Source organism: Ursus maritimus, unplaced genomic scaffold (assembly GCF_017311325.1).
Source record: "Ursus maritimus isolate PB19 unplaced genomic scaffold, ASM1731132v1 scaffold_29, whole genome shotgun sequence".
Lineage (NCBI taxonomy): Eukaryota > Metazoa > Chordata > Mammalia > Carnivora > Ursidae > Ursus > Ursus maritimus.
In genome coordinates, this window is record NW_024425452.1 from 12429430 (window position 1) to 12455574 (window position 26145).

Sequence of the window (26145 nt, forward strand, 5' to 3'; positions counted from 1 at the left end):
CATATATAAAGATATTTTAAGGAAAAAAATCTGTTTTTTTGTGTCAGTTTGCCATAAACAAATTTAAATATCCAACAATGCTGTTATGTTTAGGTAAAATGTGGAGTAGATACAGAGACTGAAATATTATGTCTTCTTGAAGAATTTTTGATGTCTTGTGATAGTGCTTATGTTAAGATGTTAAGGAAAAGCAACACATAAAACATCGTAGTCACTATTAGGTGTGGTTTATAAAAATACATAGGAAAAATATCATAAGGCAATGTACCAAGTATGTTCAAATCATTTTTTGATGGCATAATGATATTCTCCCTTTTACCTTATACTTTTCAAAATTCTACAGTGGACATGTATTCTTTAATAATAAAAGAACTTCAAAAAACTTAAAAATATAGATATTTTATTAAATTATGAATTTCACTAAATAAACATCATGTTTCTAATTTTGCAGGCAAACCTGTCCTCACCATCCTCTACAATATCTGACAGTCAGCTGGTACGTATACTCTTATTAAGTCGTGGGCCTACTTTAGAAAATTCTGATCTCTTAAGACAGCTTTGTCGGAGGGAAAGTGATCTGAGAATAAATGTACTACCTATATTTGCTTATTTGTCTAACAAAAGTTACTGGTGCTTTACTGAAGCTGTGTGGTGGTGGTTTTGCAGCTTGCAAACATATAAAAAACCGTTCATAGACCCTATTTCATAGGAACTTGAATCTTAGTAGTGGGTCTAGAATAATATGGATGGGGTCAGAAGCAAGATGCTATTGCAATTCAGAGACGGAGACTGCTCAGTTCCTGATGGGATAGACGCAAAAAGCATTTGAGGACAGGTCACATTTGATAATGTAGGGCAGGTTCTGGATTTTAAGAAAAGAGCAACCTTCAGACAGGAGGGTTAGCATGTGAATGGTCTAGATCAGTAATGAGCAGTAGAAATATAAGGTGAACCATAAATGCAAGTCACATATGTGATATAAAATTTCCTAGTAGCCACCTTAAAAAGTAAAAAACCCAAAAAATCAAAAACCAAACACAAGCCATATTAATTTCAAAGATATATTTTATGTAATGATATGTAAATACTCTTTCAAACATATAATCAGTATAAACTTGAGATATTTTACATTCCTTTTTGGGGCTGAGTCTTTGAACTCTGCACTGTATTTTCCATTTACAACACATCTTGATTCAGAGTAACCACATTTCATCAGCTTGGCAAGGGACTACTGGCTACTGTGTTAGCACAGATGTAGACTCTAGAATCTGTTATTTATAGATGAAAATTTGATTACATAGAATTATTTTTTCTTATAGTGTTTTGTATTTTCTATTCTTATGGTGGTTGGCAAATTGAAACCGTGAAATAAGTTGCATACATATTACTAAAGATTTTCTCTGTATCTTTTAATTTTCATTGTTTATAATTGTAAATTCCTGAACAATAGTCACCTTCAGTACGATTAGAAAAATTTGTAGTAAAGCAGTTTGAGATGTTAAGAAGACAAAATCACTGTTTAGTACTGATTTTTTTCCCCTTTTTAAGCAATTGTTTTGGCGTCCATAGCCAACAAGTCATCTTGTCATTACCAAAAATAAAAATATTTTTATTTGTAATGCCAAAAAACCCTAAAAAGCATAGTTTGACTCTTGAAATAGCCTGATTTTAGCAAACTGCTTGAGTTTGTTGGTGTTTATACATATGGTATATATACGGGATGTGTTTGCGTGTATGTGTGTGTGTGTGTGTGATTTTAGTGTTTGTTAGTTTAGAATAGTGGCTGTCAGTATAGTATAGATGAAAGAATGTTAGAATGGGGGCCAGAAGAACCATCTTTTATTCCTGCTGTGACACTAGCTACTGGGCTGACAGTGGAGAAGTCACAAATCTGAAAGTTTGATCCTCAGTTTCCTAAATGAGCAATGAGAACATTCTATTACATACTTTCCAAGCCCTTCTAGCACTGGGAGTTTATGATGACTAACAGAGTGATGGGAAGAAGTTGCCATGGAAACAGGCATTGCAATAACAATAAGGTTGAATGGTTTCCCAGTTTAGATATGGAAATATTACTACACCTATTTTAATATTTAAAATAATGACATACTTGTTTCTTGAGAGCAATTAGTGACACATCTATGTATATGCACATATATACATATATATATTGCCAGTTCTTGTCTTAATATCTTAAGAAACAGTTTTAAAGGCAAATATATATAATGATTTCATAAAAAGAGACATTAAAAACAACTCATTGTAAATGTAATAAATAAACAAACCTTTTCTTGCCTAATAAAATAATTCTGTGAATTCTAAGTTTGTGTTCTTTAGGGAGAAAAAAATGCAAAGCATTGCTTTGACTGACTTTAATGATAATTTCTTTGCATTTGCTTTAGACTTTTTCTCTAAAGAGTTCAAGGAATATCTTAACCAAGTTTTAAATTAAGCTTTAATCCCCAAATTCCCATGAGATATAGGTTGGTTTGTGAAGGGATTATTATCAAGCAAGCTTATCACACAAAAAAAGAACATCTGGATTGATATAATTATTCAATTTAATCACTTTGACCTCTATTTCATGGCATTAACCCCATATTTCATTACTGGGGAATGGAATAGAATAGAAATAATTGTAGTCAAGGACGACTGTATGACATTTGCTTCTTTAAGGATGTATGATAGTTTTGCTCTTAAGTAATATAGTATATGAATGAAATTATAACTTCATTTCTATGAATGAATTTCCAATATTTGTCATCTGAAACTCTCTTCAGGATTAAGTTCTGAATAATTTGAGTGAGAATGCCTTTGAAAAATGAAAGTATGTATATATATGTATGTGCACATGTTTATAACATACACACATATAGATGCCATGTAACAGGTAATCCTGATGTTGCATGTTGTTTTTTGTTAAATAGTGTGTATGTGTGTGTAGCACATAAAAAATTATTGGGAACATATGATAGATTATAGTTAAATTATAGAGGTAAACATTCTGTTTTGTGTAAAATAAGCAGTTAGTTAAAATTATTTTAGTCCTATTTTAGGGGAGAAATGTAATAAATTGGTTGAAGTGAAAATATATGATAGATCACTGTAGTAGCACAAGCTTAATATAGAAACCATTTTGCTTTTGAGATTTGGCTTTTTAAGGATATATAATCTTTTCATATTTTTTCTTTTCAACTTGGCTAACCTATTTGCTTGTTAACATTGCAACTGTGCCAGTTCAACATTGGAAAGAACAAAAGAAATATGACCATGCCCCTTGTTCTTAAGCTATTTCCATCATTTACTCTGGAAGTCAAACTATTTAGTATTGGGCTCAGGATAATAGAATAATCTGGGTATCCATGTGAAACCAGTTTGCCAATCTGTGCTTCAGCTTCTCTTAGCACTACAAGAGTTTTGTGAGGGTTTTGGAAATACTCATCCATAAAATGGGAGGTTGGAATAATTACTCTGTCGACTTACAAGGGGTTTTGCAAGGCTCATGTATCATAGGATGCAAAGTTGCCAATATAGCCTTGTACGTGGGAGAGGTGTTGTCATTGCACACATGACCTCTGACATATTATCTCTGAGATAATATTTTTTCAGATAAAGAAACAGAGGCTCACAGTTTAAACAGATCGCCTAACACCACAGCATTTGTGGTCATTTTTGTTCTGTGTGACTCTCAAGAAAAATAAAATCATTATGGGCTTAAGAGAATTAAAATAGAATAAGAAAAGGCTGATGAAGGAGTTGGGAAATTTGGCCTCTATGGAAGTATGACCTTCACTGGGCACTTCCTGTGTGGGCCCTGTGCTAGTATTTTCCCATAGCCTGCAAAGATGTGACCAATTATGAAAGAGGAAGAGACTAGGCAGGGTGAATTTGGGTTTGGAGATTTCACACCTTTGAATAGTACTACTCCTAGCATAACAAGGGGAGCAAAAGGAGAGGAGGGATCTAGGATATAGGTTGCACCTTCACAAAGCTTTCCTAATTCCTGAGTGGAATCATCCTAATGTTAACAGAGGCTGGTGGGGTCTCTTCTCTGGATGAGAAAATAGGTTCAACAAGATGGATAAGCACTGGTCTTCCTTGTGGTAGGTGGGGGAGCCTTGTTGAGAAGACATTTGGCTTTTGCATTTAACGTTTGATGCCATTACGAAATGTTCATTGTTGTGGGAGATGGAATACTGAATCTGGAGAGGACAAAACAATAGATTAAAAAAATAAGCCACATGGCTATATCCAGGTAAAAGCGAAATGTTGTTTACAGGAACACTATAAAGAAGAGTGGGTAAGCTTTCAGATACTTTGTTCCCCGTTCTGAATGCCAGCTGATGTGTCCTGCTTTAGTGGAGTATGAGTCATCTTTCTGAGGGCCTTGAGGTCACTGTTGTTCAGAAAATGCAGGCCTGAAAGCTTTTATGTAGAACTGACGTCTTCTTCAGGCTTAAAGGCAGTTTGTCCTTGATCAGTTTTCCTTGACACAACATACTTAAGTGCTATGGCATTCATCATCTATGCCTCCTAAGGTTTGAGTCACGCTATTGTCTTTTCTTCAACCATTGAAATATTTCAATCCAGTCAATCTGTGTTGTACACATTCCACCAAATAGTTCTTGAGCAATGAGATGTGGTTTATAATAATTGAAATCCTACATATATGTTTATTTTTATACAACTCTCATAATAACTATAATTTTTTTAAAAGCATATCAGGTAGGTACTTTCCTGGGTAGTGTAGATCATTTAGTATCAATACTTTATAACTGCAAAAATAGGAAAAAGGAAAGTTTTTTTTCCCTTTCACATTCATTTAATGTTGTTTTTCCTTTAAAAAGTTCTGTCATGCATATTATAGCAGTTCCATAGCTAATGGGTGGTATAAAAATCTGTTTTTTCCCCCTCAATCTTGGCAACTTTGCTCTGTTTTGAAATCTGAGATTTTTCTTTAAGGGTAAAAATGCTTACATATTTGCTTCAAGCATATAATATTGTTTGTTGAAAAAGAATGAAAGCTAATAAAGGTTAATTAATTGAATGAGTGAGTCAGCTGAATAATTTACAGCATACTGCTTTGGTCAACAGTCTTGACTGGTAGAATGTTTTTGAGTTTCTATGAGCTTGTTGCCACAGAAATTCTAAAATATATATGTATATACATAAAACACTGGGGACTAAAGATGAAACTGAAGCAACTGGGTAAAAGAAACACAGTGGTACTTTCACGAGCTCTTTGGAGCCATCAAATTAGTAGAGCTCCTAGCCAAGCTCACCGAGTTTTCTATATCCTATGTTTTATTACTTTCTTGCTTTTTTATTATATGTTTTATTTGTTCAAAAAGATAAAAATAAATCCATGAACGCTGAGTCCTTGTTCTTTATTTCTTTTCTTCCCTCATCACAACACTGCAGAGCGTATGACTGTCATCCAAGGCAATTAAAAACAGTCCACTAGTTGCAGTTACTAATTTGAGAATGAGGTTGCTCTCAGAAGCCATTATTTTAAGATATTAATAATGGATTCTCCAGGTCAGTGCTGGCAGTTAATTTTCAACTTTGGTCTCTAGCCAGAGGCAGTACCAGCTTGTTGTCATAGAATTATGATAGTAAGTTCCAAAGGACAGAAGCAATGTTTATTTTTACAGTGCCCCTGAGTAGCAATGTTCAAGCATAAGTGTATACTTGTTGAATTATAAACACAAATTAATAGCAGCCTCAGACCTGTGCCCCGTGTGGGCCATTAAAACCTGCCACCAGCCTCCAGGGACTCCATATACTCTTGGACTTTTTCTCCTTAAGATTAGCAGTAGTTTTAAATGTGATCTCCTTAGTTCCACCCGACTCTCAAATTCTTCAAAAAAGATGACATCATTGTCTTTTGGTATTAAAATTTTAATTGCTTATTACCATAAGCAAACAAGGGGAACAACAACAATTTTTTTTTTTTTAATGGAGAAGTTTAAAATCTTGTAAGTCCCTAAAGAACTGATCTCCGGCTTTGACTTCTTATATCTGTCAGAGATGGGAACTTTGGCCTCTACTCTTACCTCTGAGCGTGGAACTCACCAACCTACTTTCCTTCTTCTGGTCCTCTCTTGGTGAAAGACCATATGGATCTTCTATCCTGAAGAGTTCTCTCTTCCTGGGTTATACTCGAATAAAAAAGTAAACCCAGAAAAAAATAATGGGAGACCCTAAGCTGGCAAGCAACACCCCTTGAGGCCTCCATATTGGATAATAGCCAGCGTCCTGGGCTGCTTCTGCCTGTCAATTAATTTATTCATTCTTCAGTTATTTACTTAGCACCTTCTAGGTTCCAGGCACAATTCTAGGTGTTGGAGATACAATAGTGAATGAAGCAATCATCTCTGGCCTCACAAAGCTTACATTCTAGTGGAGAAAGAAAAACAACAAACACATAAACCAATGTCAGATTATGATAAGTTCCATGGGGGAAAAAAAAGGGAGGCAAGGGAACGTCAACATTCCAGGGAGAAAAGAGTTCTGGAAAAAGTGAAGAGCCCAAGTGCAAACTCCCAGGGGAGAAAGCATCATAGTGTCTGCGCTAGGGTGGAGAGAGTGAGGGGTGAGAGGGACAGTAACAGCAGCTAAGACTGGGAAGGGAGAGGCTGGTTGGGCATTGGAAAGATTAGGTCAGATAGCATTCGTTAGGCATTACCTTAGAAGCATGGCAAAGGTTTTGGCTTTCACTCTAAGTGAGAAAGTGAGGCAGTAGAGAGCTCTGAGAGGAGTCAAGTGACATGATTTGACTCCTAGTGTGATTGTTGTGTGGTTTACTCAACTAAATTGTCAGGCCCCTGAGAACAAGGGTTATAGACAGTATAGCTCCTGACATAAGCTAGGTCCAGTTAACAAAATGGCTCCAGAGAGCATCTGATAGACTTGTGCTTCAGAGATCTAGAACAATGGTTGTTTTGTCTTTGGGGCACTTCAAAGATGTCTTACATCCAGTGTGGATCAGTTCTTAGCAGGCTCATCATGATGAATAGAAATTTGCCATTTAGAGAAACTTTTTGTTATTCTATCTGTGCTTTTTTGTGTTAACCGTGGGAGTCAATGCCTGTTTTTATTTCTCCATTTAGGCTGGTAAAAATTATGGAGTTGCTTTTCCTGGCATCATAAGAATAACATTTGTGCGTATTAGTCATGAGCCTAGCTGGATCTATGGATTCTATAGCAGATAAAAGTGAAAGAAGAGCCAGTTTGGGCTAGTTTAGTTGCTGCAATGACAATCTCATAGGAGCTCACTTTAACAGACTCTTCTAACTTGATTCATCTAATTCCTTTGTTTTTGTTTGGACACAAACTTAGCCAATTAGACTTGAGAGAGTTAGAGAACAAAAGTCTACTTGAAGTTTGAAGATATCAGGTGTGCAAGGATGCAGTGTAGTTTAGAAACCAGTAAAAGACAGTCTCTTCTAAAGCCTCTCTTTTAGTTTGGAGGCAGAAGCTCAAGGTTGAACAGATGTCTCTAACATGGCAGGCCAAGGAAGATTTATCTTTAGGTGGGTGGCACAGCATTTAAATGGAATGAGTTCTAGTTCAGTGCACATAAATCACCTAGGGGTTTTGTTAAAACTCGGGTTATGACTTAGTAGGTCTGGGGTAGGGCCTGAGATCTGGCACTTCTAGCAGGTTCTCAAGTGACGCTGATGGTGCTGGTTTACACAGCCCATTCTGAGTGGCAAGGTGCTAAAAGACATCTTATTTGGATAGATCCATTAGTTTACTCTGTGTTGCTATTTAGTCTTCAACAAATGTAGATTACATAGCCATTTGACATTAGTAACGGGTATTAGGAAGAGCAGAGAGGAAGTTAACTAATATTCCAGAAGAGCCTTGCGTGTACCAGCAACAGCACCAGTTGCTTTACTTGGGCTATTTTATAGATGATCTACAAGGCACCTTGGGACCTTTGTTTGGGTGATGGATTTGAATATGTAGAAACAAAATTTATGTAAAAACTCTATGTGGTAAGATACCTGAGAGGATAGGAATGTAAATTATAAAATGTGCCATTACTCTTTATTAAAGGACCTAAACATGGACAATTATAATCCTTTAGCAGAGCATCCAGACAGGTTGAACAACTTTTTTCAAAGTCTTATAGTCTATTAACACTATTGCAAAAATTAAAATCTGTATACTTGATGCTCTCCTCCCAGCAACATCATGCTGTTTTTTGTGACTGTATTTTTAACCAAGTCCGGAGAGAGACATCAGTACAAATTTTGATGTCTCAGGCATGCAAACCACAGAGTCCTTTACGAGGTAGGGTGAGTATGTGTTTGTGTGTAGGTGAAAGGAAGATGTATGGGTGTGTATATCGAATAGGAAAACATCATGTCCTACAGTGTTTTAGGAGTGCTCTTTTCGTAGGAACATTGATGGCATGCTTAAGGAAGGAAAAACTGGATTTAGTAAGACTAGTGAAAAAAAAAGGTACAATGATATGGAATGAAGTAACAATGGCCAACATCAAGGATGTGGCAATGGGCAGTAGAAATAAAACAGAAGCAATGAATTTAAAAATAATAAAAAATATAAAAATAGGACTTTGTTATTGATTGGATGGAGGAAATTTTAGAGGTGGGTATTTAAAATTATTTTAAATTTCTATCTATACTGTTTCTCTGTCTCTGCAGTAGGCATAGGAGTAATTAAAATCATGGGCTTGATGATTAGAGCAGAACTGGATTTACATGTTGCTTTCTTCACATATTAATGCATGACTTTGGCATGTGACTTATTCTCTCTAAGCCTCTCATAGGGTTATTTATAGGGAATTTATGAGATAATCTATATAAAATATTGAAAATAGAGCCTGATCACATATAGATATATAATCTGGATCTATGGGAGAATGATGGTGTCATTATCTGCAATGAGTCTTCAAGGATTTTGAAGTTGATTTCAAAGCATGTGAAATGATATGAGCAAGGTGCAGAGGCTGCCATGAACATGATTTGTTCCTGTACCATGGTTTATGGAGCGTGCATGAGGTTCAGAATTGGACCACCAGTGTTTGATTTCCAATTTGACCATACTGACTAAATGCTGAGAGATAGTTAGGTGTGGAGGTTATGGTTAAAGTTCACAGAATGGGAAATATGAACAATGTCAAAGGCAAACTATGCCTAGTCTTCTTTTGCTTAGAGTTGGCTTCCATGTCTATAAAATACCACTGAGTGACAACAAGAGAAGGTGAGGGAGAAAAAATAGGACTGAAGGAAGAGGTGATAAATAGAGTGTAAGAATCGGGGCAGCTGTACCAAGGCCACCTAGGCAAACCAGAATGAGGAAGACTCAGAGACTTCAAGTAGACCAAGCCTAGGGACAAAGTCCAAGAAAAGAGCATGTGGGATATCCAGTAGAGCAGAGGAAATAGGGACAGAATTATTGTCAAATTATCGGACAACCAATAAATTCAGGAAATTCATAGGAACTAAGGAGCATAAAGGCTGGCACAAAAATGAATATACAACATCAGTAACTGATTCTGATACTGAATACCCAGAAGAGCCTCTTTGCTGGGTCTCTCCCAAGAAAGAAGATCCAAGTGGAAGTCTCCAGGTGAGGATAACCCAAATCATCAGCAATACAAGGGCCAGGTAGTCACATTGCTCTGGCAGAGGGATTCTCTTAGAATATCAAGTGCTCTGGGTCAGATTGCGCCTCTCTGCTTTCATCTTTCTGCATACTGCCACCAAACTTAGCTCCTAAAGCTCCATGTTGGTTTTAGAACCTGGTAGGCCCTGAGTACTAGAGTTGTATTGATTTCGTCCCACACAAAGGAGCAGGAGAGAAGGAGATGGTACAGGAGTAGGAGAAGGGAAAGAGAAATGAAACAGGAAGTCAAATGGAAAAGAGAGACAGGAAATTTGGACAACGTAGGATCATGACCCAAATATCAGGCATCTCCCTTTTTATACGTGGTTGTAGAAATCAGTAGCTGCCTACGCTTTGTTCTTGTGTTGAGTTTACTGGAGGGATACTGCTCTCATATGTATACTCAACTGTGCAACTTCATGCATAATTGGATGTTACTTGCTCATTTTTCCCTCTTGAGAGAAATCAGAGTTTCTTAAGTGGGAGATATTTCTTAGCCTGGGGACTACAGAGACTTTTCTCACTCTGTACTTCCCCAGTTGGCATAAATATGAAAGACAACTGGGAAAATATCGATTGAGTGGTATTTATTCAAGCCTCAATATATATCAGGTGGTTTATAGAGCAGAGAGATAGATGTAGTCCCTTAAGGCTTAAGTTGTGAGTATCAGCATGTACTGAGAGAGAGCTAATTTACTATTTTCTGAAAGGAAATGGGGTTGAGAAGAATGATTACGGCAAAATGCTTAACCAGGGAAAGTGTCACAACTTTTTATTGAATTCTTGTTTGGGATATTTTTGTAAACTTATCAATCATTTTGTGACATTTTACAGTGTAACGAGATTTTGGTGTTTGTGAAACATCACTCTGAAATTGCCCCAAAGTAGATTTCTCTCTCTCTTTCTCATCAAACTGACATTGGATACAAGTTTATGAGTCTTGAATGACTAGTCTATTAGCTAAAACTCTTTTGGTTGCAAGTTACAGAAATTGTGAGTTTTAAGGAAATCTTGTGTAAAAGAAAAAGAAAGTCTCGGGGAGCCTCAGAACAAGAAATTCAGAGGGACCCCAGGAATGTTTTAGAATTCAATTCTGAAAGCCCCCAAGCATTTCTCTTCCCCAGGCTCCCCATGCTTGATCTCATGTGATCTGCTTTTTATGGCAGATTTGCGGCTTTCCCACAGCTCGAAAATGGACGTATTATAATTTCAGTCTTCCTAAGTAATTGCAGAGCGATCTGAATTCCTATTCCACTTTCTTGGAGGAGAAAATCTGGTTCTACCTCCCCACCCTCTTAGGTCAGGAGCCTGTCCCCGGTTTCATCAGACATTGTATGAACATTATTTCTGGGGGCCAGCTCTGTGGTTATTGGGGCATGGAGGTTGGCTTCCAGAAAAATATATTGTTAAAGGTTTGGTGGATTGTGCCAAATTCATCTCTCCTACCATGCCCAGAATGAGAATGCTACCTGTCATTAAGGACACTCTCCATAAATATTTGTCAAATGAAATATTTATTGACTGAATGCACCTGTGAGGATATTGGAACACGTTTGGCTAGATAAATGAGGAAGGTTTTTGTATTTTGAACATCGTGCTAGTAGATCTTTATGAGTTAATTGCTACAACAGTTAACCTTAAAGTTATATTAGTGAAAATCATTAGATTTTTAGGCTGCTTTTATGTATTGGTAAAATCATTTTAAAGTTTAAAAAATTATAAAATTTGTGAGAACATTTGAATGACTTAACAATAAACATATTCAGTCATTTTAATGGTATTTATTTCTTTATTTTTAAAAATTTTATTTAATGTTCATGAAGACTAAGCCTGGAGTAATTCGACCAGTACCTGTAAAATCCAAAATATTTCTGAAAAAAGAGGAGGAAGTCTATGAGCCCAACCCTTTCAGTAAATACCTGGAAGATAATAGTGACTTCTTTTCTGAGCAGGTGAGCATACATAAGAGAAAATCTTTGATATTTTGATAAATAACTGTATAAAATATGGAGATGCCGCTACTAATATAGTATATACAAGAAAATGTTTATTTGATTGTAGTATCCTTAGTAATAAGAAAATGTCCATTTTTTGCATAGTGAAAAGAATTCATATATTCCCAGGATGATATTTTGTTTGAAGTATTTCAAATTAAAAAAAAAAATCTACTTAGCGCTGGTAATGTTTTGGGAACCAAGACACTACTCTCCATAAAGAAGGACATCATGACGTCATTGGTTGGATGGGTCATATAGGTGTTGCATTATTATTCCTAAAGTCTTGCTTTATTTTGAAGGGATGAAATATTTTAGATTTGGTATATTAGTACATTTAACAAAAGAGCTCTCGTATGGATGCCTAGTAACACAGTAGAGATGATACGAACCCTTAGATTGAGCAGTAATAGGGGATGGGGCTTAAGATATTTTAAGGTTTTGTTGGTCATTTGGTTTATATGTAAAAAAGGTGTACTATCTTCCCCTTATATACCCTATATGCTGGAGGGGTTATAATGGGAGGTCGTTGATGGTACTTTATAAGCTATTTGGGAAACATATGAAAATACACATTTATGCAATATAAAAGTCCATAAATTATTTCAGAGAGAAATTTTGCATCTTTATTTGACCTATTAAGATGCAGCAAATAGTCATGGATTATATATTTTATATCTCAAAAACTATTTCATGGATAAACAATGTAAGCTATCCAGAAACCTTTCTGGATACAACCAAAGCAGATAAAATCACCACCCTAGGTAATCTATAATGAAGTACGCTTATGAAGGAATGTAAGGTGATATACTCCTTATAACTTTTGCTTTGAAAATAACTACGAATATTCTTGAAAAAATAAATTACATGTGCATTTGTGAATCATAAGAAATATCTTATCTGCCACAAATTAGCTCTATAACATCTCTCTTCATTTTTGTCACGTATAAAATCGGGTACTTTTTAAGGATCCTTCCAATTCAAAAATCTGGGTTCCTTAAAATCTAAGATTAACTCTGATTAGGTCAGAAGTCACTGTGTAGCCTTGAAGATGTTCATCATAAATACTTTCTCATGATTTGTTATAGTTTTTATCTATAAAACAGAGATGATATGGTTTTGATAAGTTAAGAATTTTTAGAAGGCACAATCATTGAATATGACAGAGGCAATTATTTTCATTTTATAGGATAAAATGTAGCACTCAATTTAAATAGAGAAATCTTACTGATTTATAGGATTGTCTTCACTATTTCCACATGTAACAGAAATGAAAATTCCTCTTAGGAAAGTATATTTTCATCATCAACAAAAAGCACTTATTACATATCTACTGCTTGTGTGGTACAAATACTTTAGAGGCTTCCTATGACATTTTAGACCTTATGGGATCATTATAAAAATAATAAAAATAATGTAGTCAAATGACAAAAATGCCAACAGCTAAAATGAACTTCACATATTATCCATGTAACTTATATTCTTCAAATATGATCTAATGCTGAAAAATAATAATTTTTGGTTTTCTATATTAATATAATTTCAGATGTATGTATTTTACTTTAAATAAGATTCATTGTAGAATATCAGGTTATACATTTATCACAATTCACTGTCCTCGGAAATGATAAATTCCATTTTCAAGTTTTGCAAATTCTTGTCATTGAAAGGAGCTGCCATTTCTTTTCCCTGCTTTTCCTGACTAGACAGCAAGTTTAAAGCTCTGTTTATATTCAACATAAACCTATGAATTTCCAGATAATTTGTAGAAAATTTGAACTCTTGCAAATATGGAGGTGCCACAGACACAATTGTACTTACATATTTTTTCAATTTATTCTTGTTTATATCTCACCTTTTAAGTGGAACATGGGAAGTAAAAGGAGTCTGCAGTCTGTCAGAATTGAAAGAAGTTGAGCATATTACTTAAAAGTGAATTCCAAACGTTCCCTGATCTTACTCATTAACCTTGCATGAGAGGGAAAATATAATAGAAACTTGGGGTCACTGCCCGCGGGGCAACCACCTGTACTATCAACTCGTCTCTTTATGTTGAGTTCTAAGTACCATCTCAGTGTGTCCAGAATCTGCCAGGGAGAAAGACATCAAAGACACCTCGCCAGCACAGACGCTTAGATCTACTTAAAATATAAATCGAGTAATAACAGTTTATAATCTCAGTGTTGCTGCTTCATCAGAACTTGAATAGAAGAGAGCGTACTCCAATTCACAAGTCACTATTGTAGTCTCCTTTGCTGCTGCCACAGAATAAATTGAATGGTTCCAAACTCAGTTGATCTCACCCACCCATGTAATGGAAAATTTTTTAGCCGGACACTTGGGCCAAATTGAAGCAGCTCACATTCACTAATCTGCCTTGTACTGCAGACAGTTCCACATGAAAGGAGATGTTGGATGGGACTGTTACGTCAATAAATTTCCCCTAACAGCTTCACTGCCATAAAATATGATTTCAAAACTCTCTGTTACAAAATGTCAGACACTAAAGATGATGAGACCAGACGGAAATGTATTTACTGTAGCTTAAGATACAAGCAGGCAGCCTTTTGAACTGATAATGAACTGAAAATTTGCCTGGAGACAGTCTCTGAGTACTGAAAGCAAAGTTTGATACTAAATGCATAATCAAGTAATTGAGACTTATTAATCAACAGCCTTTACATCAAAATTGTATAGGCCAGGAAGCATCTGTCCATATTAGATGGATTTTGTAACAAAGACTCTTCAGAATGAAGCTTATGCTTTTTTTGAAATTACCTTTAAATCCATTATTGTATCAATTTGTGGTCCTTTTGACTTATTGCAAAATATCCTCACACTCCACATTTGGATTTAAAAGTATGGTGATATACTTTGAAGCATACCCCATCGATGATCAAGGTCAAAGTTGGAAAGTAATTAACAGAATTGATTGGACAAATGGGCATCCAGAAGACATTGAGCTTAGAAAATCAATTCACTGATGTGAATGAAGATACTTAAAGAGCCCACTGATTTTTAGTTTGTTTGTCTACTTGTGAGTTGGCAAAATACATTGATTGTTTTCTGGTCAGTTAGTGTATCTATTTAGATAAAGGTGATTTCTTCCCTTAAGATCCTTAATTTAATATAAAAAGCAATTGCTAACCTCAGTTATATAAAATGCTATATAAAATATTCTCACTCATTCTTTATAAATTAGTAATTGAACCCATAATATTAAATATGTCATTTTCTCCTGAAAGCCTTAGAGAAATGTATAAAAAGAAAGGATTTGGACAGAATTAAAGAGGAAATATTGTTATTTCATTTGATTTTCCTTTTTTTTTGGTGAGAAATAACACTTCCTAGAATGTATGCCTCTTGAATTTTATTTTCCTTCTAATTTGCTTCAATAAGCAAAGGAACATGTTTTGTGTGAAAATGACCATTTAGCGAATTTCCTCCAGACCACTTCGCAGAAAACATAAAAGGATAACTACGGGGAATTTTTTTTGTAGTATTTTCAGTCTTTCTTTTCTTCTGATTTTTCTGAGATATCTGACTTCCCTACCAAACTTTCTGTTTGACATTCAACTTTGATGATTATGTGGGTGACTTTCAGATTTCTAATTATTCATCAAGTTAGATTTCTACTGCAATCTTCACCTGCACTTCCTTGTGTCACACACGTTACTGTTAACAGAGCAAGTACTCACCTTTGTCATAGGTGAAACTGACAATACTGCCTTTTATTTTGAATGGCTTCTGGCTTTGCCATAAATTGTGACTTTTTCAACAATTGTTTTTCAATCAAGATGGTTCATTCTCTTTTGTCATAAAATTATCTTTTATCATTGCTAACCTTTTATTAAGAATATTTTTCAGCTTAAATGTTTAACCTTTTTAGGTCTAGAAGTGATTAAGTGGTTTTCCTGAATTGTTTTAAGGGGAGAGAACTGAAACGCCTGTGTTACATTTCTTTTGGAAGGATTAAGACCAGAGATTTAGTTTCTCCACGTTTTATCAGGTTATTTTTGTTTATTTGAGTAATGAGATCTTTGTAAGTTTTTTTCTTCCTTCCTTTTGTCTTGCTCCCTCCTTCCCCTCTTCCTTCCTCCCTCCCTCCCTCTGTAATAGGTAATAGGTAATAGACATTTTATCATAAACAGGTACTATACCACATGTAATAGTTTATCATCAACATAATAAACTGTTTTTTCTTTTTCTTTAAATTATCCTACAGAGATAACATTTGGTTTTTCTCTAGAATATAATCAAATAAGATCACCTCTTCAAACTTAAGATTTCACCTCTCTCTCTCTCTCTCTCTCTTTTTTTTTTTTTTTTGGCTTAAGCTTTCTCTTGACCTTGCATAATTATTGAGGAAGATTGGAACTACAGGGTTTTCAATTTTCTGTTGCAGTTGTCTTCAAAATATGGGAAACTTTCTTTCCTGTCCCCCTTCCCTTGCCTTACATAGGGTTAAAGTATGGAAGAGATTCTTGCTTGCAAACAAACTTACTTGCTTTAAAACAAGCAAACACACACACAAAGAAGACTCATTGCCCCTTGGATCATAATAGATAGAATTATTCTACTAATTCTAATAATTAGTTAAGCTCTGAAGCATATTTGCTGCTTAACAAATAATGGTAGATATTCGGTATCTGACCATACCCTAATCTATGGGGAAACAATGACAATCTGAACGTTTTATGCAAATGGCAAATGTGTTCTTCAATGTTTTGTTAGCTCAGGATGTCCTTACTACCTCAATTTAAGAGGAATGGCACTGCCATTATTTAGAAGCTCTAATGTAAATTATACTCCGGTTTTAAGATAAGGTCTTGTTAAAATTAACTATTGTATATTAGTTTCTTCTGAGAAGTATTAAACAACAGAATGTCAAAAGAGAGGTAGCTGTGTAAAAATATTTTAAGTGATATCCAGAATAAATGTTATTTCGAGATTAGAAAGTATTATGTGTTGGAAGGAAAAAGATTCATTCTTACGTTTTACTTCACAGAAGTCTCTATCCCAAACTTGTTGAACTCTGAGTAAAGGTCAGCCTGTAGATAGAACTGTATTTAGTAACAATCACATGCCTTTGTGTGGTTGTCTTAACCGCCTGTAAGGCAGTTTTGGTAAAACTAGTGCTCCTCTCAGAACTCTGTCTATAATACTCCCTTTCCTCCCTCCTTGCAGTTTCAATTCTACAACTCCCTGAAAATGACTGATGGCTATTAATAATGTTTAAAAAAAAAAACAACCCAAAAACCATGGGCCCAAAATGGTATCATTTAGAGTCCTCGAACCTGTGCTTAATGCATAATTGATTTGCAGTTTCAACCTCCCCTGGAAACGTAGTCTTGCCTTGTCAGTGAAGAATTTTTCTATCTGTGCCAGTGATGCCTCTGGGGTCTTCTCCACCCACCAAACAAAGGGGAGGTAATAATCTGCATGATAAGACACCTGGCTTTTCCCCCTAGAAAGCCACCTCCCCTGGAACAATCCTTTTCTTTTGCTAATAATGTTCTTGCCTCACCCTTCTAGAAAACCTTCCATTTTGTCTAACTCCTTGGAGCTCTCTTGTACTTGCTGGATGGGGTATTGTCTGGTTCATGAATCATTTAATAAAGCCAGCTAAATCTTTAACATTTACTTGATTGAATTTTGTTATTTAACAATAAAGATCCTTAGGAAATGTAATCAGAGTGAGAGGCTTGTGATTTTCTTGTCTCTATTGAATAATTTTCTCTGACCCATGAGAAGAGGACTCAAGGTAGAATGCGTAGAGGAGGACACAGTAAAAGCTGGATGTACTATTTAAATATAAATGCTAAGATTGATGTGTTTGAAACGCATTATACTCTCTAAGCATTGGGGAGATTGTTACTTACTTTAAAGCGTGGGTGAGATTAGACAGACTTTGTTGACGAATGTAAAGGTCACAGCAAGATATATAAGTCTGAAGATGAATTATGTGGAGAGAGTTGGAAACCTCTCTTCTTTAATCCAAGATAAAAAAAAAAAAAAAGCAGGTAATTTAGGCAAAGAAAACAACAAATCCAAATGATAGAAGCAACCAAAAGAATGCACAGGACAGAATGAAGCAGAGAGATAAAACTGGTAAATAAACTGTTTTTTGAATTCTGTTCAAAGAGCCAAAGACAGCCTGAGAAGTCCAGCACATGGAGAACTCAACTCAAGCTGATAAAGCAGGTCATTTACAGTAAATATATGAGAAAAGAAAATGTATGGACTACATTACACAAGTGCAAAAACGTAGTTCTCTTTATTTCGAAGGTGGCATGAAAAGGAAGATCTGTAAATTTGTAAATTCAAAACTGGTGATTCCTTAGGGACCAGAGAGCCGGCAGGTTTTTAGACTTTTTCGAACCAATATTCTAATCTCAGATACGGACATCCTAAGAGAAATTTAATCTCCTGCAGCCAGACCATCTAAATATCAATTTGTCTTATGGACCTTTAGGTGTTTAATATGTTGTGTGCTTTTTTTTTTTTTTTTTTTTTACCTTGACTTTTCCTTAAAAATAGAAAATTGCATTTGGCATGGAAATAAACAACTCACCAGGGACTGGGTTGTCACTTTATCTGGTAGAGTTGAGAGGCTTAACATATTTTACCTGCTCAAATAAAAGCAAGCCTGTATGCTATTCATCCCATTGGGTAAGTTCAGAAAAATAGAGGTGTGTTTTTTCAATCTTTGGCTCATCCATTTCCAGGAAATGTTAGGCGCTCCTGTATTGCATTTGGTGGAAGGGCGGGCCTTTTGCAGGGTATTGTAAGGTCAGGCTAGTCTCACCTCCCAATTTTAGAACCCTTATCCAGGCAGGATCTGATGAGCTCATTCATTCTGAGGTATAATTGAACCAAAGGAAAACTAAAGCAGCCTGGGTTTGCGGAAAGAGCTCTGAAGTCTAGATCATAATCCCGGAAGTGTAATTAACCAGCTCTACCCTGTGCGTTTGTGAATCGTGAACCTCATCCATGAAGGGAGGGAAGTGGGCTAGCCCAGTGGTTCTCAACTGGGGTGACGTTGGCCCAAACATTATTGGTTGTCATAACTGGGGATGCCACTGGCATCTAGTGGGTAGAGGCCTCTAAACATCCTACAATGTACAGGACAGTCTCACACAACGAATTAGCCAGCCTGAAATGTCAGTAGTGCTGGAGTTGAGAGATCCTGGACTAGACCATTTCTTGGCTCCCTTCCAGCTCCTAGAATACTATGACTAATGAAGCTCAGGGCTACCCCTGCCAAGAGCATTTCAGTTCAACCGACAGTGAGTAGGTATCTTCTTTTTGTGCCTTAACTAAGGACTTTTCCCTATTTGATTTGTACAAAGGAGGTAAGTAAGCCTCCATTTATGGGATTTCCCTCATACCATGTAGCCTCTACCCACAACCCTATTTGTTAAAGGGCATGCATTTTCTTTGGTGCTAGTTATTTCAGCAAAGTTATGACTTCCCCATCTTCCTATACATTTAGCCCTCATTCTTGTATTTCCCCAATTGTTAGGTTTCAGGAGAATCAACTAAAAAAGAATTCTTTTTTTTAAAGAGAAATTTTGAACATCAGGCAGTCTGTATGAAAAATGCATGCTGTTGCATGAAGTCCTTCCTGATCCTGGGCCTTATTACATATCTGCAAAATGAGGGCATTGTACAAAATACTTTTGATGGCACCCTCTTGCCCTGAAATTCTGTGTTTATGGTTTTAAATACTATTGGGATATAATAATAAATGTTATTATTAAATAGTTAAATATTATTGGATGATATTCTCATCCTTAGATGACTCGAAAAAGGAAAAGAGGAGCAAGTGTTACTCAGGTCATAACATTTGGAGAGATGGAAAGTCTTGTAATCTACTGTGTAGGTCAAAATCTTAACAAATAGTCCCTGTTCCCTGATATGTGGTCCCATCCCTGCAGTGATATGGTTTCCTGATGTTCGTGATGAATGGTGCTGCTTCCCTCCATGCTCGCTCCTTTCTCTCTACTCCTAGCATTCAACCCTTTAACATTTATGCCTGGTTCTGCAACATGTATGAATGACTCTACTGGAAATTGAGGAGATAGTATCCCTGCCATCATAAAGCTTAGGTTCTAGTGGGTCTACATATTTCGGACATTGGTCTCTGTCTCTTTCTGTTAATCTTAACCTTCTCTGTAACTTTCTGTACTTGCTCATGCTTCCTCATGTCCACTACACACTCAGACTACACATGGCATGGCCCAGTCCTCTGGTCCTCTGATCCTTTAAGGGACCTACCATGACTGCTGGTTACTGTAGTCTTTGATTCTTCTACTTCCTGAAAAGGACAGAAACCTTAAGATAGAATGCAATAGAAAGAACATGGATTCTGTGTGATCCTAGGAACTCTGAACTTCAATTTCAAAAAATGGGGCTACAAATCCCATTTTTTGATGGTACCCTTATTGATACTCATTCATGATTACACAAAGCATTCGTTGCAAAAGGGCTTTAGACACTTGAAAAGGAATACACATTTGAAATGTTTATTATTATCATTTCCTTTAAAATCACTATAATTTTGGAAGAAAGGGTTTGAGTCCTCACTGAAGTGTTACCAAATATGTTCTCCTCCCCACTGTTTTGAGAAATCACAGAAGTCTCTTTTCTATGTTGCTTTTTGACTTCTTCAATACAAGTTGCTCCTCTCTACCAAATACATATTGGGTGGCAACCTAAGACAAGAATTAAACTATGTGTATAAAAAAACATAAAACTTAGCATTTTAACCCTCTAGTGCCCACTGTGATAGATTATGACATAGTTTCTCTTTCTTCTCCCTTGAACACGTCACCATCACAATATCTTCCCAGTGGCATCTGCCTTTGAGGTTTGCTGTTAGACAACTACAAACGCTAAGCCTTAAATAATCCAAAGCCTATCTTGCAAATTGTATTGGAATCATCTAAAAACTTCTTGGGGTGAAGGGGATTTGAAAAAGCTAAGCATATGCTATCTCTTTTCATACTTCACATGTTTGCATTTTTTGGTTCAAATAACGATTTGAAAATAGGTAAGTGTGGCTTTAAGTATGTCTGCTTTTAAAATGCATATCGATTCTTCAGAATTAGGACTGATAAACAAGAAGTTATACCGTATGTTCAAAATTAAGAGACCTACTTAATCTTGGCTTGATCTTGGTGGAATGTAGGTGGTTACCATCTCTTCTTGGTACTTTGGGGTTTCTGTGAAGGTATCTGTAAAATGTTGATATGCCTTTGGCTGAAGGAGTCACTGGGTATGAAATACCTTGTAACTGTTCTTGACTTCATAAACAGGGTATTGTTTTCAACTTGAAAGTGTAGCACAAATGCTATAATTCTGATTTTAAATTGTTATAAGCTTCAGGCAGGAAAGGAAGCTGAAAATAAGTGCTGCATTTGAAAGTAAGTATTGTTCTACCAAAGAGGTAGAAGAAGGAAGAGAGGATGGGGTTAAAGGCTCCAGTAATTTCGCCTGGTGATGCTCTGAGTTTCCAGAGGTACAAATCACTGCCTGGTGTGAAGTGGGGACAGCGGGAGCAAAGAGAAAGTGAATTTTCACCCTTTCCTTCCAAACCACAGGAAAGGGGGTAACTTTAAAATGCCAGGATGGAACAAAAGAGTCTCAGATGTGCAGGCTTTAATGAAAAGAGCCCATGGTGCCTTAAAATGCCCTTTGGTGTTGCAGTGAAAACAGCTTTTGAAGTTAAATAGTTCAACTCCATGGCGGAGCAGAAAGTAGGCTTTTCTAGAGTGGCGAATGCAGCCGATACAGCATAGCACTAATTTTCTGCCGTCTCTGCGAATACTTAATTCTGCAGTATCCCCAGCTCTCTTAATAAACAGAGCTAAATTAATTTATTCACTGCATATTGTCTGCTAAGTTTTCTCTAATGAACAAAGGTATTATTTGCTCCATAAATTCTTGTGTTAAGTTTTTCAAGACATGATATTATAATCAACTAAATAATCCCTTTTTTAAAATCAAGCGAAGTAAAGCTTATTTTATTTTGAAAAATTTGTCCTAAGTATTTTTATATTGAAAAAAGACAATTCTCGAGTAAGCGAAAAGCAGTTTAAAACGGAATGCAAAAGCAGGGTAGATGATGTTCATTTCCAGGGATCATTTAGGATAGAGATCTCCGAAGCAGTATCTACCCACCTCTAGATAATTCATCAGGGTGGTGGTGGGGTGTAGGTCAGACATGATAAAGATTTTATTAATTTTTTTTAAATTTAGATAGGGTTTACAAACTGTTAACTGTGGGCCAGATCTGGTCTACCACCTGTTCCTATAAATAATGTTTTATTGGCACATAACCATGCCTATTCATTATGTATTATCTAAGGCTGTTTTCATGCTACCATGGTAATTGTGACAGAACATATGGTTTGCAAAGCCTACTATATATATATACTAAGTGGACCTTCACAGGAAAAGTTGGCCACCTCCTGACTAAAAATTAAAATTTTAAGCTTTGCTATTTTATATGGGTTTACATCAATGTCCTTTTTAAGTCTGAGTCCTAGATAGTCACAACTTATGTATATTTTAAGTGAGGTTTCCTGGGAAAGTGTCAGCTCTCCAATTTGATGCAGTGAACGGAGAGCCCTCAGCTGGCTATTCCTTAAGCCTTTTATCCTTGATTGAAGTTCATGTGCCCAGTTGGACACATAATTTATCATGTCAACTATTTTTAATTAAAATAATCCACACAAAATGGACAAGTGATTTTATTTTAAAAAATCTCCTGCAAAATAATCTGGATTGAATATACCACCACTAATATAAGAATAAAGAACAAAAAAATGAGGGGGCGCCTGGGCGGCACAGCGGTTAAGCGCCTGCCTTCGACTCAGGGCGTGATCCCGGCGTTCTGGGATCGAGCCCCACATCAGGCTCCTCCGCTGTGGGCCTGCTTCTTCCTCTCCCACTCCCCCTGCTTGTGTTCCCTCTCTCGCTGGCTGTCTCTATCTCTGTCAAATAAATAAATAAAATCTTAAAAAAAAAAAAAAGAACAAAAAAATGGCAGCGATGATATAATACCTATATCTAATATAAGCTTAACAGCCATATTGTTAATTCATTATTCATATTAATATACCTGGCCCTATATTTATAGTTTTACCTTGAGTTTTAACTAATAATTGTATGATGGCATTGTAAGGTATTTACAAAGTAGGCATCCAGGACCTTGCGATGCTGTGCAACTTCAGTCATGTTTAAAGACATGAGGTACTCAATATGATAATATTTAACATTTTGCTGAAGTCAATGATAAATGTCTTTTTTGAGGAATATTCATAAAGGAAAAATGAAAAACCCAATTTAATTGGAAATATATATGTTCTTCCTGCTGCAGAAAACACTGTAAAGTAATACATAGAAAACAATAGAACGATGAACCGAAATTCATTCCTTTGTATCAGATACCATTACAAAGTGCATTGAAAACATCTCTGAATATTTAAAACAGAAAGTAGTGGGCAAATTACATTCTATTGCAGTTTTATTATGCAGTTAGATCCAAATACAGGTTTAAAATAACCTCAGTGCATGGCATTTGTGTTCTAAACATGAAATGTACAATGAGTGACATTTTGGGGACTTAAAAGAGAAATAAATCAGAGAAAATGTATTCTCTAAAGTAAGTGACTTCTTTATATTAAAAGTACAGTTCTATGGGAAAATTGTGAAGGTATAATCTGCTGTAGAATATCTAAAATAATTGTGGGTGTGAGGTTGAAGTTCCATCAACATCCACAGATAAGCTCTGATGACAAAGTAGGTGTAGAAGTGTGTGCACACACACTATACAGAGAGAGGGCCTGTTATATAGCTTACATTTACATATAGTTAAGTTTCCTATTTATAGTGGGAGAAACATGGGGTAAAGATATGTGTGTGTGTGTATCTTTATAATAATGAGACAGAGAAGGACCAAGGATATCTTTGAATCATTTGGAGGTTCTCAAGTTATCTTCTGGCAGGGTATTTTAAAAAGTGACAAAGTTCCAGATGCATTATGACTATCTGGCTTTCCTTGGCACCTGTATATTGAAAAATGTGCTTTTCAACAAGTTTATGATTAAAGAGGAAATTCAAAATCAAATTTCTACCTGGAAGAAAGAAAAAAGGTAATGAAACTATTGTCTATTAGAACTTAATGGAATACAGTCAAAATAGTCCTTGGAAGAAAACTCATGACTCTAAATATGGTTAATGAATAAATACGAGAATAAAAACAAACGAATTAAATATTTGACTTGGAAAATTTAAGAAGAATAAAATATCCTGTGCATAAAGAAAGCAAGGAAAATGAATTTATAAGAATTGACAAAAGAAAACTGGAAAAATTAAATTGAGGGCAGAACAAAATTTTCAACATGCAAAGGTCAAAAATTTTCTTCCAATACTCCATTTCCCCCCAGGAAACTCCTTTAGGGCCTGGTAAATATGAGAGGGAACTAAGAAAGACATGGCACACTGGCAGCAGGAGATCAAACATAAGAGATAGGCAAAGAAAACTTCCAAGATGATGGTAAAGAGAATCACAGCTTAACGACTTATAAAAAGCATAGAAGACAACTAGCACAGATGGGAACAAGTCCCTCAGGTGACATGTATGTTAAGGCTGTCACCACCAAGAATTCTTTCACCTTTGTACTATATTATCAACCAAAGTGATCCTAGCCAGAATTCTTAGCTCTCTATGGCCTGTCCAAGTGCTGATATGATTCTACTCTCCCCTCCCTGCTGAGCTGCCTGGAATAGCCGGTATCATCTGACCCTACAGAAGTGTCCAGGCTTGACCAACTCCTGAGAGATGGAGGTTGGCTACAGAGAGCATAGAAATATGAAACATTTTCTGTCTTGTTGGTTAGGTCTTCACCCTGCTGGATTCCCCCATCTAGGGAACCCTCTGTTGCCCCTAGATCACTACAGCTTTGGCTTCTGACATCTTCAGAATAAGTTCTTGAACCCTCCAAGAAAAGCTGAAGCCATTGGGGCGCCTGGGTGGCTCAGTCATTGAGTGTCTGCCTTCGGTTCAGGGCGTGATCCCAGGGTCCTGGGATCAAGCCCTGCATCGGGCTCCCTGCTCTGCTGGGAGCCTGCTTCTTCCTCTCCCACTCCCCCTGCTTGTGTTCCCTCTCTCGCTGGCTGTCTATCTCTCTGTCAAATAAATAAATAAATAAAATCTTTAAAAGAAAAGAAAAGAAAAAGAAAAGTTGAAGCCAGAACATTAACCAGGGACTGTTCTGCTCACCTTTTCCTCTCAAATTTTCCTAAGCACTGTCAACTGTCTATAACAATGCTGCCTTTTTCTTACACAGCTAGTCTTTGTGTTTGCTACTCGGTTTTCAGATTAATCACTTTCTGCACTGATGAAGAAATGTAATGAGTTGTTGATAAAATAATGAAACAATCGATTGAGAAATAAAACAAAGTTAGAATATATTTCAATCTAAAAGCCAGCTTTAATAGGCAAATACTAAAAGCGCTCCCTTCAAGTTGCACAGTAACGTGACCATTATTTAATAGTGGTAGGGGCCAATGGAATAAGACAAAAGAAAGGAATTAAAAGTCCGAATACTGGCAAAGAGGAGGTAAATTTATCATACCACTAAGTATTTGATATTTTGGGTGATATACCTGGAGGTTCCAAGAGAATTAACTGAATGACATTTACATCTGTGAGATAACTCGGTAATGTGTCTTGGTAGGAAAACGAAAGCTTTCATGTACTCACATAGAAATACTCCAGAGTTGTTCTTAAATGGGGGAAAAATACAAACAAATAAGATGTAGAATGTTGCAAGTAGGATGCTATTTTTTGTATAATAGTGTGTGCTTGTTGTGTGCATATGTAAATTATTTGTATTTGCTTGATATGTAAAATAAACACTTGCAGCATGAACAAGAAACTTAGTTACTATTCCAAGGCACAGAGGCTTATATAACTCTCATTTCTACAAAAGTAAAGATCTAGAATTATAATTTTCTAACCTTAAATTTTCTGAGTTTTTTAAAGTAAGTTTTGAATCTAGTGCTTAAAAAAAAAAAAAGAAAAGAAAAAAAGACATCTACCAATACAGCAAACACATTCAACGTACACTTTAGAAAGCCAATCAGTGGCTGAAAAATGCATGGTATTGGCAAAATGAATTAAATTTATAGGAAAAATATTAAATGTACAGTTTTAGAGTTGAATTTACTTGCTAAACATAATTTTGAGCAATGTGTATTATTTTGTACTCAATTTCCATTTCACACAAAACCAAATATATTAATTCATTGCTTATGGAGCAGAGAAATAATAGAATACAGTATTGAACTCACAGAAAATGTTATATTCCTGTAAAATTTCAGTCATTAATGCATGAAGCATCTACCATATTACACATTGTATTTGACTCTGAGGCCACGGAGGTGACTAAAGCTGGTTTCATTTTATAAGATTTATGTCCTAAGGGGTTTTACTATAGGA

At 35.9% G+C, this 26145-nt stretch overlaps 1 protein-coding gene across 1 annotated transcript in view; it reads left to right on the plus strand.

Annotated features, from left to right (window-relative positions):
- Positions 1-26145, plus strand: part of LOC103663989 (muscular LMNA interacting protein) — a 134944-nt gene that overhangs the window by 73259 nt on the left and 35540 nt on the right. Inside the window, 2 exon segments of the mRNA XM_040643588.1 lie at positions 452-496; positions 11463-11591. Coding sequence (XP_040499522.1) covers positions 452-496; positions 11463-11591 — 174 coding nt within the window.